At 42.1% G+C, this 21,333-nt stretch overlaps 1 protein-coding gene across 9 annotated transcripts in view; it reads right to left on the bottom strand.

Annotated features, from left to right (window-relative positions):
* Positions 1-21,333, bottom strand: part of FGGY (FGGY carbohydrate kinase domain containing) — a 472,286-nt gene that overhangs the window by 122,816 nt on the left and 328,137 nt on the right. For all 9 annotated transcript variants that reach the window (XM_037827092.1, XM_037827091.1, XM_037827085.1 and 6 more), the window contains one exon: positions 15,114-15,221. In XM_037827092.1, coding sequence (XP_037683020.1) covers positions 15,114-15,221 — 108 coding nt within the window. The remainder of the gene's footprint in view (positions 1-15,113; positions 15,222-21,333) is intronic.

Below are 21,333 nucleotides of genomic sequence, written 5' to 3' on the forward strand. Positions count from 1 at the left end.
CCGTGTGGCCGTTGCCACAAAGGCCCCCACCGCGCAGAAGACTGTAAATCGGTTTTCGATGCGCAGGGTAGACGCCTCTCTGGCCGCCCCGAGCAGATTCCAAAAAACGGGAAGAGGGGGTCCGCCCTTTCGACGGACCCCCTTGCATGCCATTCGACAACACAGGATCCGATCAAATTCGTGCGTCCCCCGGCTCAGCAGGACTGGACCTCTGTGCCACCTCCAGACTCGTACTAACCCCCTCCATGGGTGTCCAGTTAGTAGGGACCTCCTTCAAGGGGCCCTTACCGGCTGGTACTGTAGGGCTCATATTGGGAAGAGCATCCACGGCCCTGAAAGGATTAACAGTTATACCAGGACTTGTAGATTCAGATTTCACAGGCCGTGCCCAAGTTATGGTTCAATCTCAGCGGGGCACCTTAGTCATTGCAGAAGGTGATAAGCTGGCGCAGCTCCTGCTCTTACCCAGCTTACATGCAGTCTTTCCAAGCAGAATCAGACAGAGAGGGGAAAAAGGGTTCGGATCCAGTGGAGCGATTTTTGAGGGACTCCATATGTCCCTGGAGTCTCGACCTATGCTAACCATTAAGGTGCAAGGCAGATCTTTCTTGGGCCTGCTCGATACAGGGGCCGATCGGTCTATCATAAGACAACAAGAATGGCCCCCCACCTGGCCAACGAGCAGGGCGGAAGAGCCCATTAGAGGAATAGGCCAAATTTCAGCACCCATGCTCAGTGCAGCTGCCCTTCATTGGGCCGATGAAGAAGGACACCAAGGCAGTTTCCAGCCTTATGTATTAGCCCTGCCTGTGTCTTTGTGGGGAAGAGACATTCTGACCCAAATGGACGTTACTTTAATTAGCGGCTACTCCCCAACCTCTAAGCGACTGCTAAAAGAAATGGGGTATACCCCCGGCAAGGGTTTAGGAGCTTCACTGCACGGACGTGCGGAGCCTATACAAGCTGCCCCCAAGTCTGACAGACGAGGCTTGGGTTTTTCATAGGGGCCACTGAGGAGAGATTCCCACCCACACCTATAAAACTAAAATGGAAAACCGAGGCTCCGGTGTGGGTGCCTCAGTGGCCCTTGCCACAGGAAAAACTTGCAGCGTTGCACGCCCTAGTATCAGAACAACTAGAAAAGGGCCATATCGCCCCTTCCACGTCACCGTGGAACACCCCTATATTCGTAATAAAAAAGAAATCTGGTAAATGGAGACTGCTACATGATCTAAGAGCTATTAACGATTGCATGGAGCCTTTAGGGCCCGTTCAGATGGGACTGCCCCTCCTCTCGGCATTACCGGAGCACTGGTCGATTTTCATCATAGATCTGAAAGATTGCTTCTTTTCTATTCCGCTCCACCCTGAAGACACCCCTAAGTTTGCCTTTACTGTGCCCTCTAGTAATCAAGAGGAGCCCTGTCAACGCTTTGAATGGACAGTCCTGCCCCAAGGCATGGCTAATAGTCCTACCATGTGCCAGCTGTATGTCGCTGCGAAGCTAGCTAGCACTCGGCAGCAGTTCCCTCAAGTGAAAATCATCCATTATATGGATGACATTCTCTTAGCCCATAGAGACACAGATCTTCTTAAAACAGTTTTGTCACATTTAGTCCTTAGTCTTAGAGAAGCTAACCTAGAGATTGCCCCTGAAAAAATCCAAATGACTGACATTACCACTTTCCTGGGGGCGAAAGTCGCACCCACTCATGTTTCCCCCCAAAAGGTGTCTCTCAGGCTAGACAATATACACACTCTCAATGATCTACAAAAACTCATGGGGGATATCAATTGGATCCGTCCATACCTAAAAATACCCAATGTCAAACTAACACCTTTGTTCGACCTGTTGAAGGGGGATTCTAATATAAACTCACCTCGAAGCTTCACTCCAGAGGCAAGGCGAGCACTATGCCAGGTGGAACAGGCGCTCAGTGGCGCTGCATTGAAGAGAATAGACCCTGATGAGCCTTTTGAAGCCTGCGTGCTGCCGACAGAATTACAGCCCACTGCGGTACTGTGGCAGCGGGGGCCGCTGCTCTGGGTCCACCCTGGAGTTTCCCCCAAAAAAGTCCTAGAGCACTATCCTACAGCGGTTGCAGACTTGGCCCTAGAATGCATTAAAAGGGCTGTGCAGCATTTCGGTCAGCAGCCCAAAAATCTCAGGGTGCCTTATTCTTCCCAGCAGCTTGAGATACTCACCGGATGCATAGATCAATGGGCCATTCTCCGGTGTACATTTCTTGGTCCCATTAACAATCAGTTCCCTAAGGCTCCTCTCTTGCAGTTTGTCACCCGGCACCCAGTGATTTTTCCCAAAGTAACCTCTCCTAGGCCACTAGCAGGCGCCCCCACCGTATACACGGACGGCTCCAGCTCTGGAACAGGGGCGTATTGTGTGGAGGGGGACACTCCTAAAACAGTGCTCTTCCAACCACAAAAGCCTCAATGGGTAGAACTGCAGGTTATCATTGCAGTCCTGGAAAGCCTTTCCGAGCCCTTAAATGTCGTCTCGGATTCTGCTTATGTTGTGAACTCTGTACAAATTTTAGAAACGGTGGGCATTGTTAAACATTCCTCTACAGTAAGGACGTTCTTTGCCAAACTACAGGAGGTTATATGGACCAGGCAACACCCTTTTTACATAACCCATATTAGAGCCCACACAGGTTTGCCTGGCCCTATGGCCCAGGGGAACCATAGCGCAGATGTAGCCACTCGACAGCTGCACATCTTTCCGACGCTGGTACCGTATCAACAAGCCCGAGAATTCCATGCCAAGTTTCACATCAATGCAGGTACCCTAGCTAAGCGGTTCAGCATACCACGTGCAGCTGCTCGAGATATTGTCCGAGCCTGCAACAATTGTGCAGAGCAGAGAGCAGTCCCCTCGGTTGGGGTCAACCCTAGGGGTCTCACCCCAGGGGATACTTGGCAGATGGATGTCACTCATCATTCAGAGTATGGTAAGATCAAGTACTTACATGTGTCGGTGGACACATGCTCCCAAGTTTTATTTGCCTCTGCTGAACCAGGAGAAAGAGTCTCCCACGTCATTGCACACTGCCTTGCTGCATGGGCAGCTTGGGGTAAGCCAAAGACGTTAAAGACGGATAACGGGCCTGCCTACACTAGTAAATCCTTCCAAAAATTTTGTGACAACATGGATGTCCAATTAAAACATGGCATCCCCTATAATCCTCAGGGGCAAGGAATCATTGAAAGAGCGCACAGATCTCTCAAAGACTTGCTTAAAAAACAGAAAGAGGGTATAGGCCACGGCCTGTCCCCAAAAGCTCGACTGTCTGTAGCCTTGCTCACATATAATTTTTTAAACGAAAATTCACAAGGAATGACACCTGCCCTGCAACACACCACCCCGAGTCCTCCGCATAGAGGTCTAGTCCGTTGGAAGGATGTCCTGTCGGGGCAGTGGAAAGGCCCTGACCCGGTGCTCAGCTGGGCCAGAGGCTCTGTTTGTGTTTTTCCCCAGGAACCAGGACGTCAACCAGTGTGGGTTCCGGAAAGACTGGTGAGAACCGTGACATCACCTGAAGAAGCCAAGGAACAGCTGTCAGAAACGCCAACGAATATACAACCTGAACCATTAGACCAAGCCTCCGACCCTGCTGATGATGGCGACGACCGACAAGACGATAATAGTAGGACTGACCACCCCGCGGTTGCCCAAAAAGAGGATCGGTAACTCTGTTCTTTGCTCTCCTATAGCAATCCTTCTAATCTGCCTTTTTCTTTTTAGTGGAACTATATTTCCTCCACAAGCTTCAACGAGTCCTTCCCCCTCACCAATGACACACTGATCCTCTCTTTTGCTAACCTCTCTGTCAAGGTTGTCAACACCACAGTTGCGGCGAATGCTACTTGTGAAACTGGGCTTGCTCCTACAGTCTGCAACCGTTCCAAAGACCCGGATGCCTCGCCGCCCCGCTATCCTAGTGTATCGCCCAAGTTATGTCTGGCTCCCCGTCAAGGCAACCGACTGGGTTGGCCCTGTTTCTCAAGTTGTTTCACTTAACAATATCCCCTTCTCTAAGTCTAGGCGTCCAAGAGGCATAAAAGAATGGCTATCGAATGCTGCCAGTGTAGCTTCCTCTTTGTTTGTCCCAACGATCGGGCAGGCTGTGCTACAAGCATGGACAGATCGGCAGCTCGCCATAACGATGGAAACGGTAAATGGCTTGGTCAACCTTACCCGAGACGTGCTACGCCGCCACAATCAGATGCTGAACTTAAATTTCCAGGCCATTCAGAAACTCCAAGCGGAGATAGATGAACTTGGACTGGAAATAGATGGACTCTGGAGAGTGCTTCAGCAAACATGTGACACCCGGTGGCTTACGGTTAAACTCTGTGTCACTCCTGTCAGGGCCAACGTGACCGGAAGCATTTCCAGAGTCTCTGATTGGCTGAAAAGGTCATATTTTCCTGAATTTGTTAATCTCTCCCAACAGGTGGAATCTAGTTTAGACACAATTGGGGGGATCAAGTTAAAACCCGTTAAAGTCGATCTCTCCGGGTTAGGCGAGGTTCTACAGAAACTATTGCACAGTGTTTCTTCCTGGTTCTCTTGGCCCAATTTAACTAATTGGATCCTCATTGCAGTGGGATTATTGGTGGGATTAGTCGTTGTTAAATGTTTGCTAGAACGCCTGTTTCAAGCGCAGCAGCAATTGCGTGTTACCACTATGATGGCTATGACTCCCACCTCTGTTACCCCCGATAGTGACCGATTTATTAACCATACCCCTTCCTGGTCGCCTCAGGTGGGGCGCTTTGGAGCAAAATTTGTAGCGAATCGCATGGCTGTTTCTCGGGTGTAAAAGGCGACACCAGTAGTCATAATTTTGTCTCAGGTGGGTCTCTAGGGCAGAGTCCTAGTTGTGGCCAGACTGGACCCTAGCCATTGCACAGAGACACCTAGTGACACCCCCGACTCTGGTTACTGCTGTTCCTGCCCCCGTCGTTGTTCCCCAGTTGCCAGGCAAAGCACTGCAGGGAGAGTCACGTTGCTTCCAGCTTACGGACTCTCCGGTCTCCATATGACGTGAGCATTCTGGTTGGTGCTAGAGGCTCCGCCGCTGGATGGCTGAGGCCTAGTCCAGACTCCCCAAAGCACCAAAGAGGTTGTGAACCATTTGGGTTCACGGGAGCACGCTCATCACTGGAGACACTGGGTCAAAAATAAATAAGAAAGGGGGAGATGTGGAAAGCCGCCTCCCGAATCGGGCCTAGCGTATGCGCTGCAGCCTGCTCTAGAGTTACCCCCGCCCATCGAGTGAGCCAAGATGGCGCCTGCATCCTGTTTCCGCATAGTGACGCATGTATCCGCCACCCGCTCCTACCAATCGAAATCCTGTATACGCGATACTAGCCTAGAAGCTTATTGGTTGTTAATTGTGTATAAAAGGTCTTACCCGGACGGGGTAGGGTGAGACAGCCCACAAGGAGCCGTGCCTGACGGCCACATCGAGGCTGCTCTCCCACGAGGCGCCGTGCCCCGTGTGGGAACCAGTAACACAGAATGTTCATCTAGCTGTAGTAAAGGGCTTGCTTTCACAACTGCCGTGTGGTTCGAGTCGTGATTCATGACCAGGTTAGTTCGCGCAGTCTGCATCTCTCTCTCTCCTTCCCTGTTTCCCCTCGCCGGCCGGGAACCGGGGACCGAGCGGGGCAGCGCCGGACAGGAGCCGAGTGATGACAACCCTTTCAGACAGGCATGCACCCTCCAGTTTGTGACAGGCCCCACTGCTCTATCATTGGCCACCGACAGACACCAGGTTTTATCTATTTATCATCATGATTGCACTAATAGAGTTTTACATGTGGTAGAGATATATTCCTCTATGTCTATCTTTCTGTCAAAGAAGAGAACACAGAATTCAGTCCTATAGTACTGCATGTTTTCAAGAAACATCTCCTTGTGGAAGTAAAGGCTATTTCTTCACCAGTCTTCTTCATTTTAGCTATCTGTCTGACTCCTTTAGGCATCTGCGTTTTTGACCCCTGATATGGCAGAGAGATTCAGTCCTGGCTCAGGGTGTGACCTTGAACAAGCCCCTCTCCTCTTCTGCACCTCCGTGAAATGAGAGAGTAAGACAAGATCATCTCCAATTCTATCTCTAAGACATTTAATAAATTCATTAATATGACAGCCAAAATGTTTGTAAAATTATGCAGAGAACTGCATTTTCCGAGATATCAAAAGTGTTCGACAGAAATTCACAGGCAAGAAAAACACCTAACAAAAGCAAACCTGGAAGCTACTTTACAATTTTGCTAAGATAAAGTGATTTAATTGCATGATGGGCTTTTTCTATTATAATCAGTTCTATTCATTAGTCTTGCAACTGTCTTTTATTCTGCCTTGCAGATAGAGTAAATAAGTCATTAGGGCTCAGAAAAATGCTCATCACTTGCTATAACTGCCTTCTTTCCACTGGTATTTACCTGCAATGGCACTTTTTTCATTTAAGCTACTTCAACTCTTAACTTACCTAGAATTCTTTTCTCAAAGCTCAAACATTCTGCCTGATTTTTCCCAGCCTTGAAATTCTTGTGAAAATTGAATGAATGGAGAAAGCCCAACATAGACCATTTATTTTATGCTGCCTAAAAGGATTGTGGGTTTCATTGCATAGTTCCTAGGAGCAACATAACACCCCCACTCCCAAAGGGAACATAAACTGTTTTATAACTTTAATATTAACTTTATATAGAGCAACCTCATTTATAAGCAGATAAATTCTGACTGCCAGTTTAGTCAGTTTCATTCACCACCAGACCTTGGTAGATTTCTGTATTTGTACAGTTTGTTAAATAGTTCATTTATTCATGAAACTAACGTGATATGTGGCTACCTTGAGCTAGGCTTCATTCTAATAATTCATAATACAAAGATAAATAAAATGCATTTCCCTCACAAAACTGTCTAGGAGGGGAAAATGGACATGCCAATATTCAAATATAGTCTAGACAGATAAGATTCTTTATAAATTCAACAAATATTAATTGGGCACCTATTCTGTTTGAGACATACTGAGTAATCACAGGAAATTCAGTGACAAAAAAGACAGATGCAATCCGTGTCCACATAGAGATTACATTTTACGAGAGTAAAGATAGTGAACAAATAAGTGCAATAGTTAGAGATAGTGGTTAGTGCTTTGAAGGAAATAAATATGTCGAGGTAGAGGAGTGAAGGAAGACCCTTCTGAGGTGAAATTTAGGCTTAAAAATGAAATAGAATAGGAACCAGCAATTTCCAAATAACAGAAACTACAGATGCAAGATTCTATAGCAGGAAAGAACTTTGTATGTTCTCAGAATTGACAAGAGTCCACTGAGACTAGAATGGAATAAGGAAAGAGAAAAGCAGTATAAAATGAGGATGGAGAGCCAGGAAGTGGGGCAAATCAAGCAGGCTGTGGTAAAGCCTTTAGGTTTATTTTAAGTACAATGGGAAGACATAGGAGGGTTTCAATCAGGGGAGTAAAGTAATCTCATTTACTTAAAAGGAAAAAAAAAGCATTCAGGGGTTCCTATAATAGCTGAATATCTCACATCATGCCAATATTCTCAGAGATAGCAATTATAAATGCTGATCAAAATATACCAGTAAATCTGTGAAGACCCTGGAAACTGACAAAAATCAGGTAGAAACTGAAGAAGACTAGACATATGGAAGGAAAAAGAGCACGAAGTATATTTCCTGATTTTACAGTTTTTTGCTTGAGTGTAGGTACCAATTAGTGCCATGTTGAAAGGCTCATACTCAGAAGGAAATATGCAGTCCTACTGGTTAAGAAGTGAGAGGTCAGAGTTCAAGGCCCCTCAGGGACCTGTAGGACAACAGGCAAAGGTCCCAGCTATATTTAATTGGAGTTGGTGGAGGAGGGAAGAGAGGAATGGGGCAGAAAAGATATTTAAAGGAATTAGTGCTGTAAATTTCACAAACTTGATGAAAGAAATCAATTTACAAATACAAGACATTTAGCAAAACCTAGGAAGAACAAATCCAAAGAAAATCATGCCTGGGTACACCACAATAAAAACCAAAGATTAAGAGAAAATCTTGAAAGCAGCCTGAAAAATCTGACATGTTGCATACAGAAGAATATTTATAAATGATGGCTGACTTTCCTAAGAACAATGGTGCCAGAATACAGTATATTGGCATCTTTCAGTATTGAAGAAAAAAATCTGTCAACAAAGAATTCTATATTGAGCAAAAATATCTTTCAAGTCAGAGGCTTTAAAAAAACATACATTTTTAAATAAATAAAAAATAAGATAATTTTCACCCACTATCCTATTCTGCAAGAAATATTAAAGGAATTTCTTCAGGCTGAAGAGAAAAGATACCAGAGGGAAGCTTAAATTTTTAGAGACAAATAAAGTGCAATGGAAATGGTGAATATGTAGGTAAATACAAAAGATTATGTTTTATTTCTCATAAAAATATATAAGACTATTTAAAGGAAAAAATATAAAAACTATTGTATTGTTGGGTTTATAGCATATGTAGATATCACACATTTGACAGCTATGGCATAAACAACTGTGGGGGGTGGTAAATGAAGCTGAAAATTTTTATATTTTACATGAGGTAATACCATAAGCACTCTAAGTAGATTAAAATGTCAGGGTTGTTTATTGTACTTTCTAAAACAACCATTAAAAAACAACCATTAAAAAATAATGCAAAGAAATTGCCTACTGAGTGCCTACTGTGTTCCAGGCACTGTGTTATAAGTCAGCAAACAGCAGTGAACAAAACAGCCTCTCCCTCTGAAAGGAAAAATCTGTGCCCTTGCCAAGCATACAGTCTAATAGGAAGAGACAGACAATAAATAATAAATAAAACAATAAAGCAAAATATAAATAATTTTATCTTATGGTATAAGTTATTGAAAATAATAGACGAGGTAGCTTGTGAGTTCAGGTGGACAGATTGCAGTTTTCGCTAGGGCAAGGGCTTAGGGAACCATCGTGCAAAGGTCTTCAGGAGGTCATTTGCCTGGGGTGTTACTGGAACACCAACAAGGCCACTATGAATAGAGCAGAGTAAACCAAAATGAGAGTAATAGATAAGTTCAGAAAAGTGATGGGGGCTATGTTTTGTAGGATTTGTAAGCCACCATAAGAATTTTGACTTTTACTTTGAGTGAAATGAGAAGCCAGTAGAAGTTAATGAGCTGAGGAGTGATATGATATGACCAGGGGTGGGAATGGGAGAATTGAAAACAGAGAGAAAATAGTCTATTGCAGTAAACCAGTCGAGAGATAGGGATGATGGCAGTGGAGCTGGTAAAAAGCGGTCAGATTCTGAACATATTTTAAAGGTAGAACCTACAAGATTTCCTGATGGATTGGATGTGGGGTGTGCAGAAAAGAAAGGATTCAAGGTTTTGACCTGAGCAACTGAAAAAAAAAGCATTGCCATCATTGGAGAAGATGGATTGGATGTGAGGAGAAGGAAAGGAGGAGTCAAGAACTACTGCCAGTCTTCCGGCTATAGTAATTGATATACTCTGAGTTGATCCTCCATCATTTGTCCTCATTTTTGTAGAGTACCACCGTTTATACATTGAGTAAAGCCAGAAAACTAGGAAAACCTTCTTTCCCTTCTCCCCTTACATCTAATCTACCAGAGAGATGATATATCCACCTCCAAAATATATCATCAATCCTTCTATTTTTATTTCTAATCCCAGCACCACTGGCCAAACCACCATTATCGCTATCCCGTTTCATGTAAAGTGCATCTCTTGTACACAAAATGGAGTTGATTCTTGCTTGTCCATCCAGTCTCACAATCTCTGCCTTTTACTTGGAGTGTTTAGACTGTTTCCATTTAATATAAAGATTAGTATGATTGAATTTAGGTTTTACATTTTTGTTCTTTTTTTTCTGTATGTGGTTGCTTCTGTGTGTTCTTTCTCTGCTCCTCCTTTCCTGCCATCTTTCATGATAATTTAATATTTTCTCAATATTCAGAATTCCATTTTAATTTATCTATTTGCTTTTTGTCTTTTTGATATTCTTTCTTTGCATTATTTTTTAATGGTTGTTTTAGAAAGTGCAATAAACAACCCTAACATTTTAATTTACTTAGAGAGCTTATGGTGTTACCTCATGTAAAATATAAAAATGTTCAGTTCTATTAACCACCCCCCACAGTTCTTTATGCCATAGCTGTCAAATGTGTGATATCTACATATGTTGGTTGTATAAATAAATGTCATTCTAAAGTTTTGGACTTTATTCTACAGACAATTGGAGATCTATCAAGAGTAATATGGTCATACCTGTGTTTTAAAGAATTGCTTTAGCTTCAGTGCAAGAAAGGGATGGGGGGTGGGAGGAGATTAGAGGCAAGAAGCCAATTAGGAAGTTGTGCAGGAATCCAGGTGAGTATACAAAACATACAGTGAAAGCCAGAGCAGTTGAAGAGAGCAGAGAGGCATTTGTTTATGCCAAGCTGGTCTTTATATCCATGAAGTCATTCCAATTAGCTAATGTGCAATGCTGGGGACATAGCTAAGTCCATACATTGATCCTGTCGATACTGGTACATGCACATTTTCCCGATAGCCTTACTAATCCTGCCAGTTGTATATGCTTTAATACATTTGAAAAGAAAATCACACTGATGGACCATAATTGCTTCATAAGGGAGTCAACAAGAGAACTGTAAGAAAAATTCAGGAGTACAGCTCTACAAGTCAGGTGGGGTTCTAGAAAGATCTGGGAACTCCAGTGGCCTACTTGGGTTTGAATCATGGCTCTGCCACTAACTATAAGACTGTGATCAAGTTACGTATTTTTCTGAACCTATTTTTTCACTAGTAAAACTATAATAACACTGACTTCACAGGCATGCTGTGAAAGATGAAATAATGAATCTTAATGGGCCTCAAAGCACTTGGCACATAACAGGTACTCAATACATATGAGCCCCTACCTTCCCAGCAGGCTGTAGGGGTAGTCTGTAATTGACTTTCATATGCTACAACAAATTATAATTATCAGTTTATATACCCAAAATTTCCATTAGATGATAAGATACTGGAGGACAGGGATCATTTGACCACATTTTTGTAACCACAGCAGGTAATCACTTGGGAAATCTCTGCAACACAACAGAATGAGTGAATAAATTAATGGATGAGTGACTCAAGTGTGTATACCACAAGCTCTTCATATAGACACTTCTGGAAAACTGGCTGATTTCCTGAAGTTAGTCCCAGGCTGAATGGCCTTTAAAATGAGGAAAGAGGTGGCTAGGTACTCACAATGAATGAATCCTAAAATTCCAAAAGCACATAACAGCTTGCTAAGCTGGGATCCTGTGGCTTAAATTTGTAAGTTCAAATTCTGGGTTCAAACATTTTAAAGGTAACCCCCATCCAAGTCCAACTGCCCTAAAAAGCCAAGGCCATGCATACTGGGTCCTGTCTCTCCTGGGACTCCTAAGTACCACAGGGGTGGCTAAGGAACTTGCCTTAGCCTCCCTTACCCAGTCCCTCCTCCAATAAAAAAAGACTTCAAATAAGATAGAGAAGAGCTCTCGCAAGGAGGGATGGCCACAATCCAGATGGAAACAAGCTTCAGCATCTGGATGCAGTGACTGCACTGGGTTGGTGTTCTATGAAAAAGTCTGGGCAAAAAGCAATGATTTTTTGCATAACTATTCTGGAAAAAGTGTCAGTAAGCACAAGACAATCCTTGATGGTTGCTTAGTGATGCAATTTAAATCAATCATCCAAGGGAAGGAGCATGTGCCTTTCTAAGAAGAAAAAAATACCAGCGACACAAGCTTGAAATGAGTGAAAAATGAGCACAAATTCTAGTCAAATGAAACTGCAAGGGCTCCAATGCCAGAAAATAACCTATCCATTTTTTCTTTATCCTGAAGTTAACCAGATGGAGCTGTTTTGTGTGTGTGTGTTTTTTTTATAAGTACCAACTATTCACATAGTTGGAATGAAGGATTTGATTTGTAATGGAAGATCTGTATTGAATTGCAAAATAAAGACACAAAGTAGATTTTACGTTTTTCTTTACTTTTTCTTTTTTCTCTCTGATTTTCCCTCCTAAGTTTACTTCCTTTTTCTTCTCCTTTCCTATTTCCTGTCTCTTTTCTTCTGCTTTAGATGGTATATATAGGTGTTCAGTGTATACTATGGACATTGTATTACTGGAGTGGGTCCTTTAAGGTATGGTATATTAGATGTGTATTGAAACAAAGAACAAAAATATGCAACTTCCTCTTATAATGTCCTCTATGACAACATCCTGTTGTAAAATCAGAGAGCAGAATTCACATGAGAAAAAGTCAGAATGAGCAAATGACAAGGAAAGGTGAGTGTCAAAGGAACCCTGTTGAAAGGCCGTTGTTCATACATCAATGTCTCAGGGAATCAGTCAAGGTTGTACTTGCTATTCATCTCAGTTTCAGTTCCTTAGCTGTAAAGTGCAGGTAATAACTGTATCTGTCTCACAGGAGTTTTGAGAAGATTAAATGAGATAATTCATGAAGAACTCTTACTTCATCCCTTTATTTTATAATTAGTTTCTATCTCTCTGGCCTCTTTGGCTTGATACTTTATTGGATAGCCTGTTTCACTCTTGATTTGAGTTTTGTCCCATTATGCTAGCTTTATGATTTCCTAAGATTTCACTCTTGACAACCCATGGGTCAATCATACCCCAACACACTGCCTTTGTCCAATGAAACTATATATGCAGAACTGCCCAAAGTGCAGCTACAAATGCACCTGATGAGTTAATGGTGCAAAGCCAATTAAAAAGATAAAGGCCAACAACTCCTGTGACTCCTGCTGAAAGTGGACTACTATGAAGATTTTTAGTAATGGCAAAAGAAAGAAGACACATGTTTAACTTAACTTCAGTCTCCTGAAACAAGCATAACCAATGCTTGTCCACAAAACTATGTCATAATGTTGGACAAAGATGGCTTCTATCCATAGCAACAGAGCAAAATTTGAGTCAAATACTGGGGAAAGTATTACCAGACTGATACAGATATTCAATTTGTATACTATGTCTCTGAAAACCTGTGGATGGCCAGGTTCAGAGAACACATCCTACATAAAGAGTTGGTTTATAAATCTTTATCCTTGTTAGAAGTCTCTGGTTGGTGTCATCTATGAATTCTGGATCTGTTAAGGGTGATTACTCTACAAGGTGGAGTTTAAAAGGGCTGTATTCTAGTAATTTGTTTTCAGTGTGTCACACAAAGGAAAAGATGTTTAACTTTGAAAGTTGTGGGAAACGTGGCACCTGCTTAAACAGGAGTGTGCAAAACTCCACTCCCACTGCTCTTCAGGCCCCATGGTGATGTCTTCCTTCTCTACTTTCTAGCTCCAGTTACTAAGACCACTCAAATATTATTTAATTCCCACTCACTGGGCTTCCCTACCAAACTATGAGCCCCTTAAAACCAGGGACTGACTGGGTCTGATTCATCTGATTCATCGCTGTAGCTTGGCACAAGAGCAGGGGCACAGAACGTGTTCTCTGAATCCATTTATCCATCCATGTTTCCATCTACTTTGAAAGAGACTATGAGGCAGCTAATATAAAACAACCATACAATAACAAATGGAAACAAATGGTTCATTGCATCCAGTTCTGACTTTAGATCATATTACTTTTAATTTGGCTGAACATCTAGTAGAGTTATTGGGGGAATCAGATCATAGACAAATATTGTCAATAAAATGTAGTAAATGTGGTGAAGTTGGGTAATTGAGCCTCAGTTGCATTTTCCCTTACCTCCCACGTCTAACTTTCAGAAGCCCTGCCAATCTCTTGACTTTAATTCTAGGTCATCATTGCCACTGTCTTTGCGCAAGCCCTCATCATTTTTTTGTCTGGGTTAATGAATTAGCGTATTGAAGTAGTCTCCCTGACTCCAGCCATGTACCTTCAGGCCTTCTTCCTCATTGCTGCTAGTCCGAGTTTTCTTAAACTAAGATGTGACCATGTTAGTTTGCTCTTTCAACTTTTCGCTGCTTCCCCTTGGTCTACTAGATAAAGTTCAAATTACTTAGCAAGTTTTATAGAGACTCATGATGTGGCCCCTGTCCAGCTCTCTAACATTTATTGCAAGTCATTTTTCTAAGAGCAGATTATGCTACAGCTGAAATTCTGGACTAATGGAATTGTCTTCAAATAAGTCTTGTTATTTTTCACTCCCAGTCTTTGTACATGACAGTTCCTCTGCCTAGAAGTCTATCCCTCCTCTTCGTCTGGTTTATCCATATTTACCTTTTCAGACTCAGCACAAATGCGTTCTCCCCTATAAAGAGTTTCTTAACCTATACTCAGCTCATTTTTATGGATCTCTGTCTCTCCTATTAGACAACCTTATTCATTCAACAAATGAACAGTTCAAATGTGAACTAGGCACTGAGCCAGGAACTTTAGCTACAAAGAAAAGTATGATACGGCACTTGCTTTTGAGGAGCTCATAGTTCTTGGGAAAAGACATTATTAATAAACCAATAAAAATAACAGCGTGTGATAAGGGCTGGAGCTGTGTCTTGAAGGACAGGTAAAATTATCAAGGTGCTGAGGAACTGTCCAAGAAGGAAAAGAAGCATATACAAAGGCACAGAGAATATGGAGTAACCTTGAACCATAGGGAAGCTGTGAGTAGGGTAATCTAGCTTTATTGACAGCCATGTGTGGGACTGGAGGGGACAGATGAGGAAGAATATGATATGCCAATAGCCGTAGTCTAAACCATGTCCCAACAGCTCTGGAGAACTATTGCAGTATTGGGGCCATCACTCCAGTTCCCATGTGGAAGCTGGATTGGTCTGGAGAAAGATCAGAGGTGAGAAGATGGATTAGTAATCAACTGCCTGTGACAACAGTATTCCTTTAGCAAATTCTTGTTTCACATGTACAATATGTTAGTTCCTACAAAAGAGAATGTTGACTCTTCTGATTCAGGAGTCTGCAAATCCTCCAGATACTGAGTATGTGGGCAATGTGACAAAATGGGCTGTCAAACGTGCAAAAACATTCAGGACCCTACTGAAGGAAGTGCTACTTACCAATTTTCCAGTAACACTCTGACCACCTTCATTCAGCCAGAACCCAGGGACCATGGCTGAGAAATAAGGACCCCAGACACCTGATACAAAAATCGGATCTTCGCTGATCTGGAAAGAAAGAGGCAAAATGTGTGAAAATATTGACCCTGAAGGTTCCAGGGATACTTCTCCCCTGCCTACCTGATGTTTCCATGGCTGTGGAATTCATCTTCTTATTGAATACTGTTTAGTGGTAGGGAAGTCATTCCCTCCCAAGGAAGGCCATGATTCCTTCCTTGGAAACACTTCCGATAAATTCATTTAGATGTTAGGGTACCAAACGTGATCATTTTGGAAAGAAACTGATTAGACATTTCCTTACTATCCCCCTTGCTGGCTCCCTCCCTGTGGAAGACTGATTGCAAAAATGGTGCCCATTCTCCACCCCTCCCTGTAGCAAAGCCCTTTGCAATGTGACTTCGTGATTCCCTACACAGAGAAGTGGAGTCTGTTTCACCACCCCTTGATCTGGGCCTGTCTTGTGACTTGTCATGTCAAGATACGGTAGAAGTGATGTTGCGCTGGTTTGAATCTGTTATGCACCCTATAAAAGACTATGTTCTTTTAATCCACTCTTGTGGGGGCAGACCTATGGTAGGTGGGATCTTTTGATTAGGTTGTTTCCATGGAGATGTGACCCCTGCCCATTCAAGGTGGGTCTTAATTAGTTTACTGGAGTCCTTAAGAGAGCTCAGGGAGAGAGAGAGAGAGAGTACAGAGCTGTCACAGACCCAGAAACTTGGACATGCAGAGAGAAAGGTGTTTGGAGATGGTAAGCTAAGAGATGAAGCCCAGAGTTTGCCCCGGAGAAGTTAAGTGAGAAGCCAGAGATGCTTAGAGAGAGAACACCCAGAGACATTTTGGAGGCAGCCCATTGAAATCATAAACAGGAGAGAAGCTAAGACAGGACCCCCAGATGCATAGAAAGAAATGCCTTGGGAGAAACAAGAAAGGATGTACAGAAGCTGAGAGAGAGGAGCTAGGACAGAAGCCCAGAGACATTTTGGAGAAAGCAACGGAAGCCAGACGCTAACCCCAGGAGATTCCAGCCATGTGCCTTCTCATTTGACAGAGGAACCCCAGATGCCATTGGCCTTTCTACAGAGAAGGTATTATCCTGTTAATGCCTTATTTGGGACATTTTCATGGCCTTACAACTTGTGAACTCATAAACCCCCATTGTAAACACCAATCCATTTCTGGTATTTTGCATTCCAGCAGCTTTAGCAAACTGGAACATATGCCCAGAACTCAAGAGGGCTGTGTGCTTCTCTTTCCCTTATCCCACTGCCTTCACCATGAGAAAATGCCCACACTAGTCAGGAGCTCGAAAAGACATGTGGAACAGAGCTGAGTCAGCCCAACTGTCTCAGGTGATGTCCCAGGTATATAAGAGAGGCCAGACAAGACTAGAAAAGCCTTCTATGTGACCAGTAACTGACCAGCCCAGATCACCAGAATCAACGAGCCAACAGATAGACATTTTGGGAAAAAAAAAGTCCATTGTATTATGTAACTAAGGTTTTGTGTTTTTCTATTACCCAGCCTTTTTGTGGCAATAGATAACTGAAACATTCACTTCCTTCTACAAACATTAGTCACCTACCACCCTGTCCTTCTATGGGGTGCTGGGAACACAGAAATGACTCAAACATAGTCCTATCGTAAAGAAGCAACTCCTCTAAGAAGCAGTTAGACAAAATAAACAGACAACTAGAAGACAGTATGGTCTTTGGGATGGTGAAGACAAAGAATTAATGTTGTGGAGGAACACTGCAGCCAAAACAGGTGGTGAGGGGTGGGATGGTTCAGACTAGGTTTCTTACAGGATGGGACATGAACTTAATTTTAAAAGACTAGTAGGGTTTGGCCATATGAAGTGGAACAGGCATTCCAGGCAATGGAGTATCTTGAGCAAAGCATAGAAGCAAGAAAGAATGAAGTGCTTTCCATATTCAAGCTACTGAAATGTGTGTTTGTTGGCGGCAGAGGCAGGGTGAGTTCTTTCAGGTCTAGGGAATGGGATGGACCATATAAGGGGATGTTGAGGTCAAATTTATAGTTGAGGAATGGTTTACTTAGAGGGTGGGAGGAGAAGGGAGTCGGAAACACAATGTTCTACCCACCCTCATTCCACCCCTGCCATGTCTTGAGGCTGCACAAAGAATCTACTTACCCATTCATTCAACAAATATTTATTCTGCCCTCACTATATATACTAGTACTGTGCCAGGCCTCAGGGTTACAGAAGTGAACTGAATAGCCATAATTTCTGCCCTCATGAAGTTTACAGTCTAGCATTTTAGCACAGGAGGAGACCTTTAATTGTCTCGAACCCAACTATTCTGGTTCCTGTTTCACTAAACTGGTGATTTGTTAAGTCAGTAGGATTTCCTGCCTCCAAATGGGAAAAGGGTAAGACAGGTCAAGGAAACTACACAGTATTGTTAATTTAAAATTTTGCCAAATAACAGCAATTTATACAACATATTTATTATCAGCATCCTTTCATTAAAAAGGGATATTTAACATCTAAAATAAGAAGAACAAACTGAGAGAAGAAAGATAGGCTTCTGCAAGAAAAGAGAATACACCTTCCCTTGACATATTCATTCATTCCTGTATTGGTTAAACAGATGTTTCTGAGCGCCTACTGTGACCCAGGTCTGTGTCAGGTGCTGAAGATAAAATGGTAAACTAAAGAGCATAGTCCATATACTCATGGAGCTCACCATCTTGAGAGAGAAAGTCTAGGGTCGTCAACTGTCCGGGTTAGCCAGATCTCTTCAGATTTTAGCATGGAAAGTCCCGTGTCCCAGAAAACCCCTCAGTCCAAGCCAAATCAGGACCCTAAGACAGACACTAATCAAATTGTCACACAAATGTGTAATTGCAACTGTGATAAATGTATGAAGAAAAACAGAAAAGTACTATGAGAGCATGTAAGTAAGGACCTAATGTAACCTACAGATCAGGGGAAGCTTCTCTGAGAAAGTGATACTTGAACTAAGATTGTAAAATATGCATAAATATTATTCAGGTGAAAGGTGTATGAATATGATTATGGGTGTGTGTGTTGTGTGTATATGTGATATGGAGAGAGCTCTAGCCAGAAGGCACTCTAAATGGTCTTCATTTTCATCATCTTCCCTTTGCCCAGTGAAAATTTTATCACATGCCAATCCTAGAAACATCTGTCCTAAACTACAACTCAGAGCTTCTTTGGGGTGAATGAGACAGTTCATGCTCATAACTCCTTAGGGCCTGAGGCTTGGACAAGGAGGTGGACACCTACCAAAACCAAATTCTCTCTTTTCATTCCCTGTACCTCCTCTTGTCCAGAACTCTTAGCCCCATTTGATAAATGAGATTAGTCTCAAAGAAGTTGTATAAGTTGTCCAGGGTCACCAGGTAGTAAATGACTGAGATGGTAGATGTTGTCCTCAAAACCCATGAAGCATTTTTTTTTTTCAGTTTTATACATAGTTTAGGAAGAACATGCCTACCCCTTCCTCCAGTCTCACAATTTATGGATGTTACTTCATCCGTTGCAGCAGGACTTCATTGGAAGACTGTGGCTCTGCTGTTCAGAAATGTGAAGTGAAGGCTTTGCCTGGCTCTGTCCAGCCAGAAAGTCTTGAGCTGGCTCCTGTCTGTGCTCATTTCCCCAGAATGGCATGTGCTTCTCATAAAGACATGCCCAGTAAAGCACAGGAACAAAGACCCAGAAATATATTTCCCAAAACACTTTCAATAACTCCCAAACCCTGTGTTCTTTGGGAGAGTAAGAGAATGTACATTTGTCTATTTATGTGCATTTTAATCCTTTGCAAAAAACCCTAAATATTTAAAACTAATTTTGTGAAAGCTCTTTCCATGTTGATGGCTATCCTGTCCTGGAGGCTGCTCTGTTATGCGGAAGGAAGGTCATTTTACCCCACTGATGACAGATGTCCACACAGGATGCTGACTTGCCAGTAATAATAGTGCTGTTGACAACAACTAAGGTTGACTGGGTGCTTACTAAAGGGCCTGTTTTCAGCAAATTATAGGTATTAAATCACTTATTCCTAACAACCCTAAGTCTCTGTCCTTATTCCTATTGTACAGATGTATAAACTGAGTCAGAGAGAGTTAAAAAACATGCCCAGGGTTATAAAAATAGAAAGTAGTTCTTGCCAAAGTATGGTCCTGTTTTTAAGCTATCACTGTTTCTTTGAGTCCTTCAATCTGTCCTTAAAAGGCAAAAAGCAATGACCAACACAATGAATTAAGCCAACGAACTTTATGGCTTTGATGACAAGTATGTTAGGGAATCTTCATTTTCAAAAGGCTTTCGATTATGGTTTTCCCTGATACATTTGTGAACAATAAAAGATAGAGCATGGGTTGAGACTTTTGTGATTCTATTATTTGCCACATTCCAGTCAAGGATCTTAGACAAATGAGAGAATGATACAAATGCTGGAGGACTTTTGTTAAGATTAAATATGCAATCACATACAAACAACCTATTGTATGTTAAATATCAAATAAATGATAGTTCTCCTTGAAATGAGCCTGGTGTGATGGAGTAGTTGAGTGATTAGTTGAAGAACCATACCCAGAAGTAATTGCTATCATGTAAGAAGACCTCTAGATTTATCATTGGTTGTATATTAGTCAATGTTCTTAATAATGAAGTAGATGATATAGAAGTCAAGCTTGTATTTTCAGATGTTATAAACTTGGAAGGATTGATTATGGGGCATGACCAAATCAAGATTCAAAATTATGTCAAAGAGCTAGAACACTAAGCAAAATTCACCAAGAAAATAGTTAACATTTATTTAATCATATCATTAATTTTATTTAAAAGGTGTTAGTAATATTCTTTTTTATAAGCTGGGTGGTGGGTATATGAGTGTTCATGTTATGTTCTTTCAAATGTACTTGGACATTTTATATACTCTTTTTGTGTGATATAAATAAAATGATAAAAACCCAACCAAATGAAACATTTGGTTGCAGACTATATGCTAAGCACATAGTATGCTCAACAATGAGGCAAAAAAACAAAGGCAAATAACAAAGCAAAGAAATATAAGGAATGACCCCTTTTCCTTAAGAAGCCCCTAGTCTGACAGGGCAGACAGAGGTAGAAATAAAAAAATTTACAACATAACATGCTATGTGTTACAATAAGGTAAGAGAGAGCTTTGTAGGATCCCGAAGGAAGGGATAACTAATTCTGCCTGGGAGCAAGCGCATCACAGCGGGGCACACTGTAGCTAGACGTTAAAGGAAGATTAAGTGTTGGCTTAGGTAGACAGGGAGGGCATTCCAGGCAGAAGGGGCTGTGAGGGTAAGGCCCAAAATCATGAGCCATTTGGATTTTCACAAATGCTCAATTTAAAGTTCTGCATTTGACCTTAAATAAAAGATCATATGGCTTGAAGGATGGATATATTATTGCATCAACATATCCAACTGTTTGTTGAAAATTTAATTTTTTAAAAGTTGTGGTTGGGAAAAGGTCCCATTGAAACCATTTTCTCTGTCAGATAATAATAATAGTAACAGAAATAGTAATAAAATAGTAATTGCTAATAGTTATTGCAGGTTTATTATGTGCCCCCCAGACTCTTTTAGGATCTTTATAGAAATTAGCAAGTTTAATACTCATGACAATGCAATGAGATAGGTCCTATTATAATACTTGCTTCATAAAGTGTGGAAATCTAAGCTCAGGAGGTCAAATAGGTAGTAAATAGAAGAGGGGAAACTTCAGGATCCCAGCAGGATCCAAGCTATCAACCACCAAGTTATTTCCCTGTCTAGACCTCATTCCCCTCATCTATAAAATAGGGGACTGGACTACAGGGTCCTTAATATCTCTTTTCTCTTTGAGATCATCTAAGATTTTATGAAGTTGAATCATTCTACCCTAGCTGGCCAACCAGAACTCTCCAGCAAGCTATTTCAACACAGCCACTGTCCTCACACGGCCTGGGGCTTCTGGGATTGCCATTGGGCTGCCTCTTGGGACTACTCTAAGTAACCTCTTAGCTCTTCCACCCTTCTGACCTATGGCTAAGATTATCAGGCGGTTTTCATGTCAACTTCATGAGTTGTATTTAATGGTTACTATCTATAATATCTTATATTAAATGGGTAAATACCCAGAAAATATTTTTAGGCT

The sequence above is a fragment of the Choloepus didactylus genome, chromosome 2 (genome assembly GCF_015220235.1).
Source record: "Choloepus didactylus isolate mChoDid1 chromosome 2, mChoDid1.pri, whole genome shotgun sequence".
NCBI classification, from domain to species: domain Eukaryota; kingdom Metazoa; phylum Chordata; class Mammalia; order Pilosa; family Megalonychidae; genus Choloepus; species Choloepus didactylus.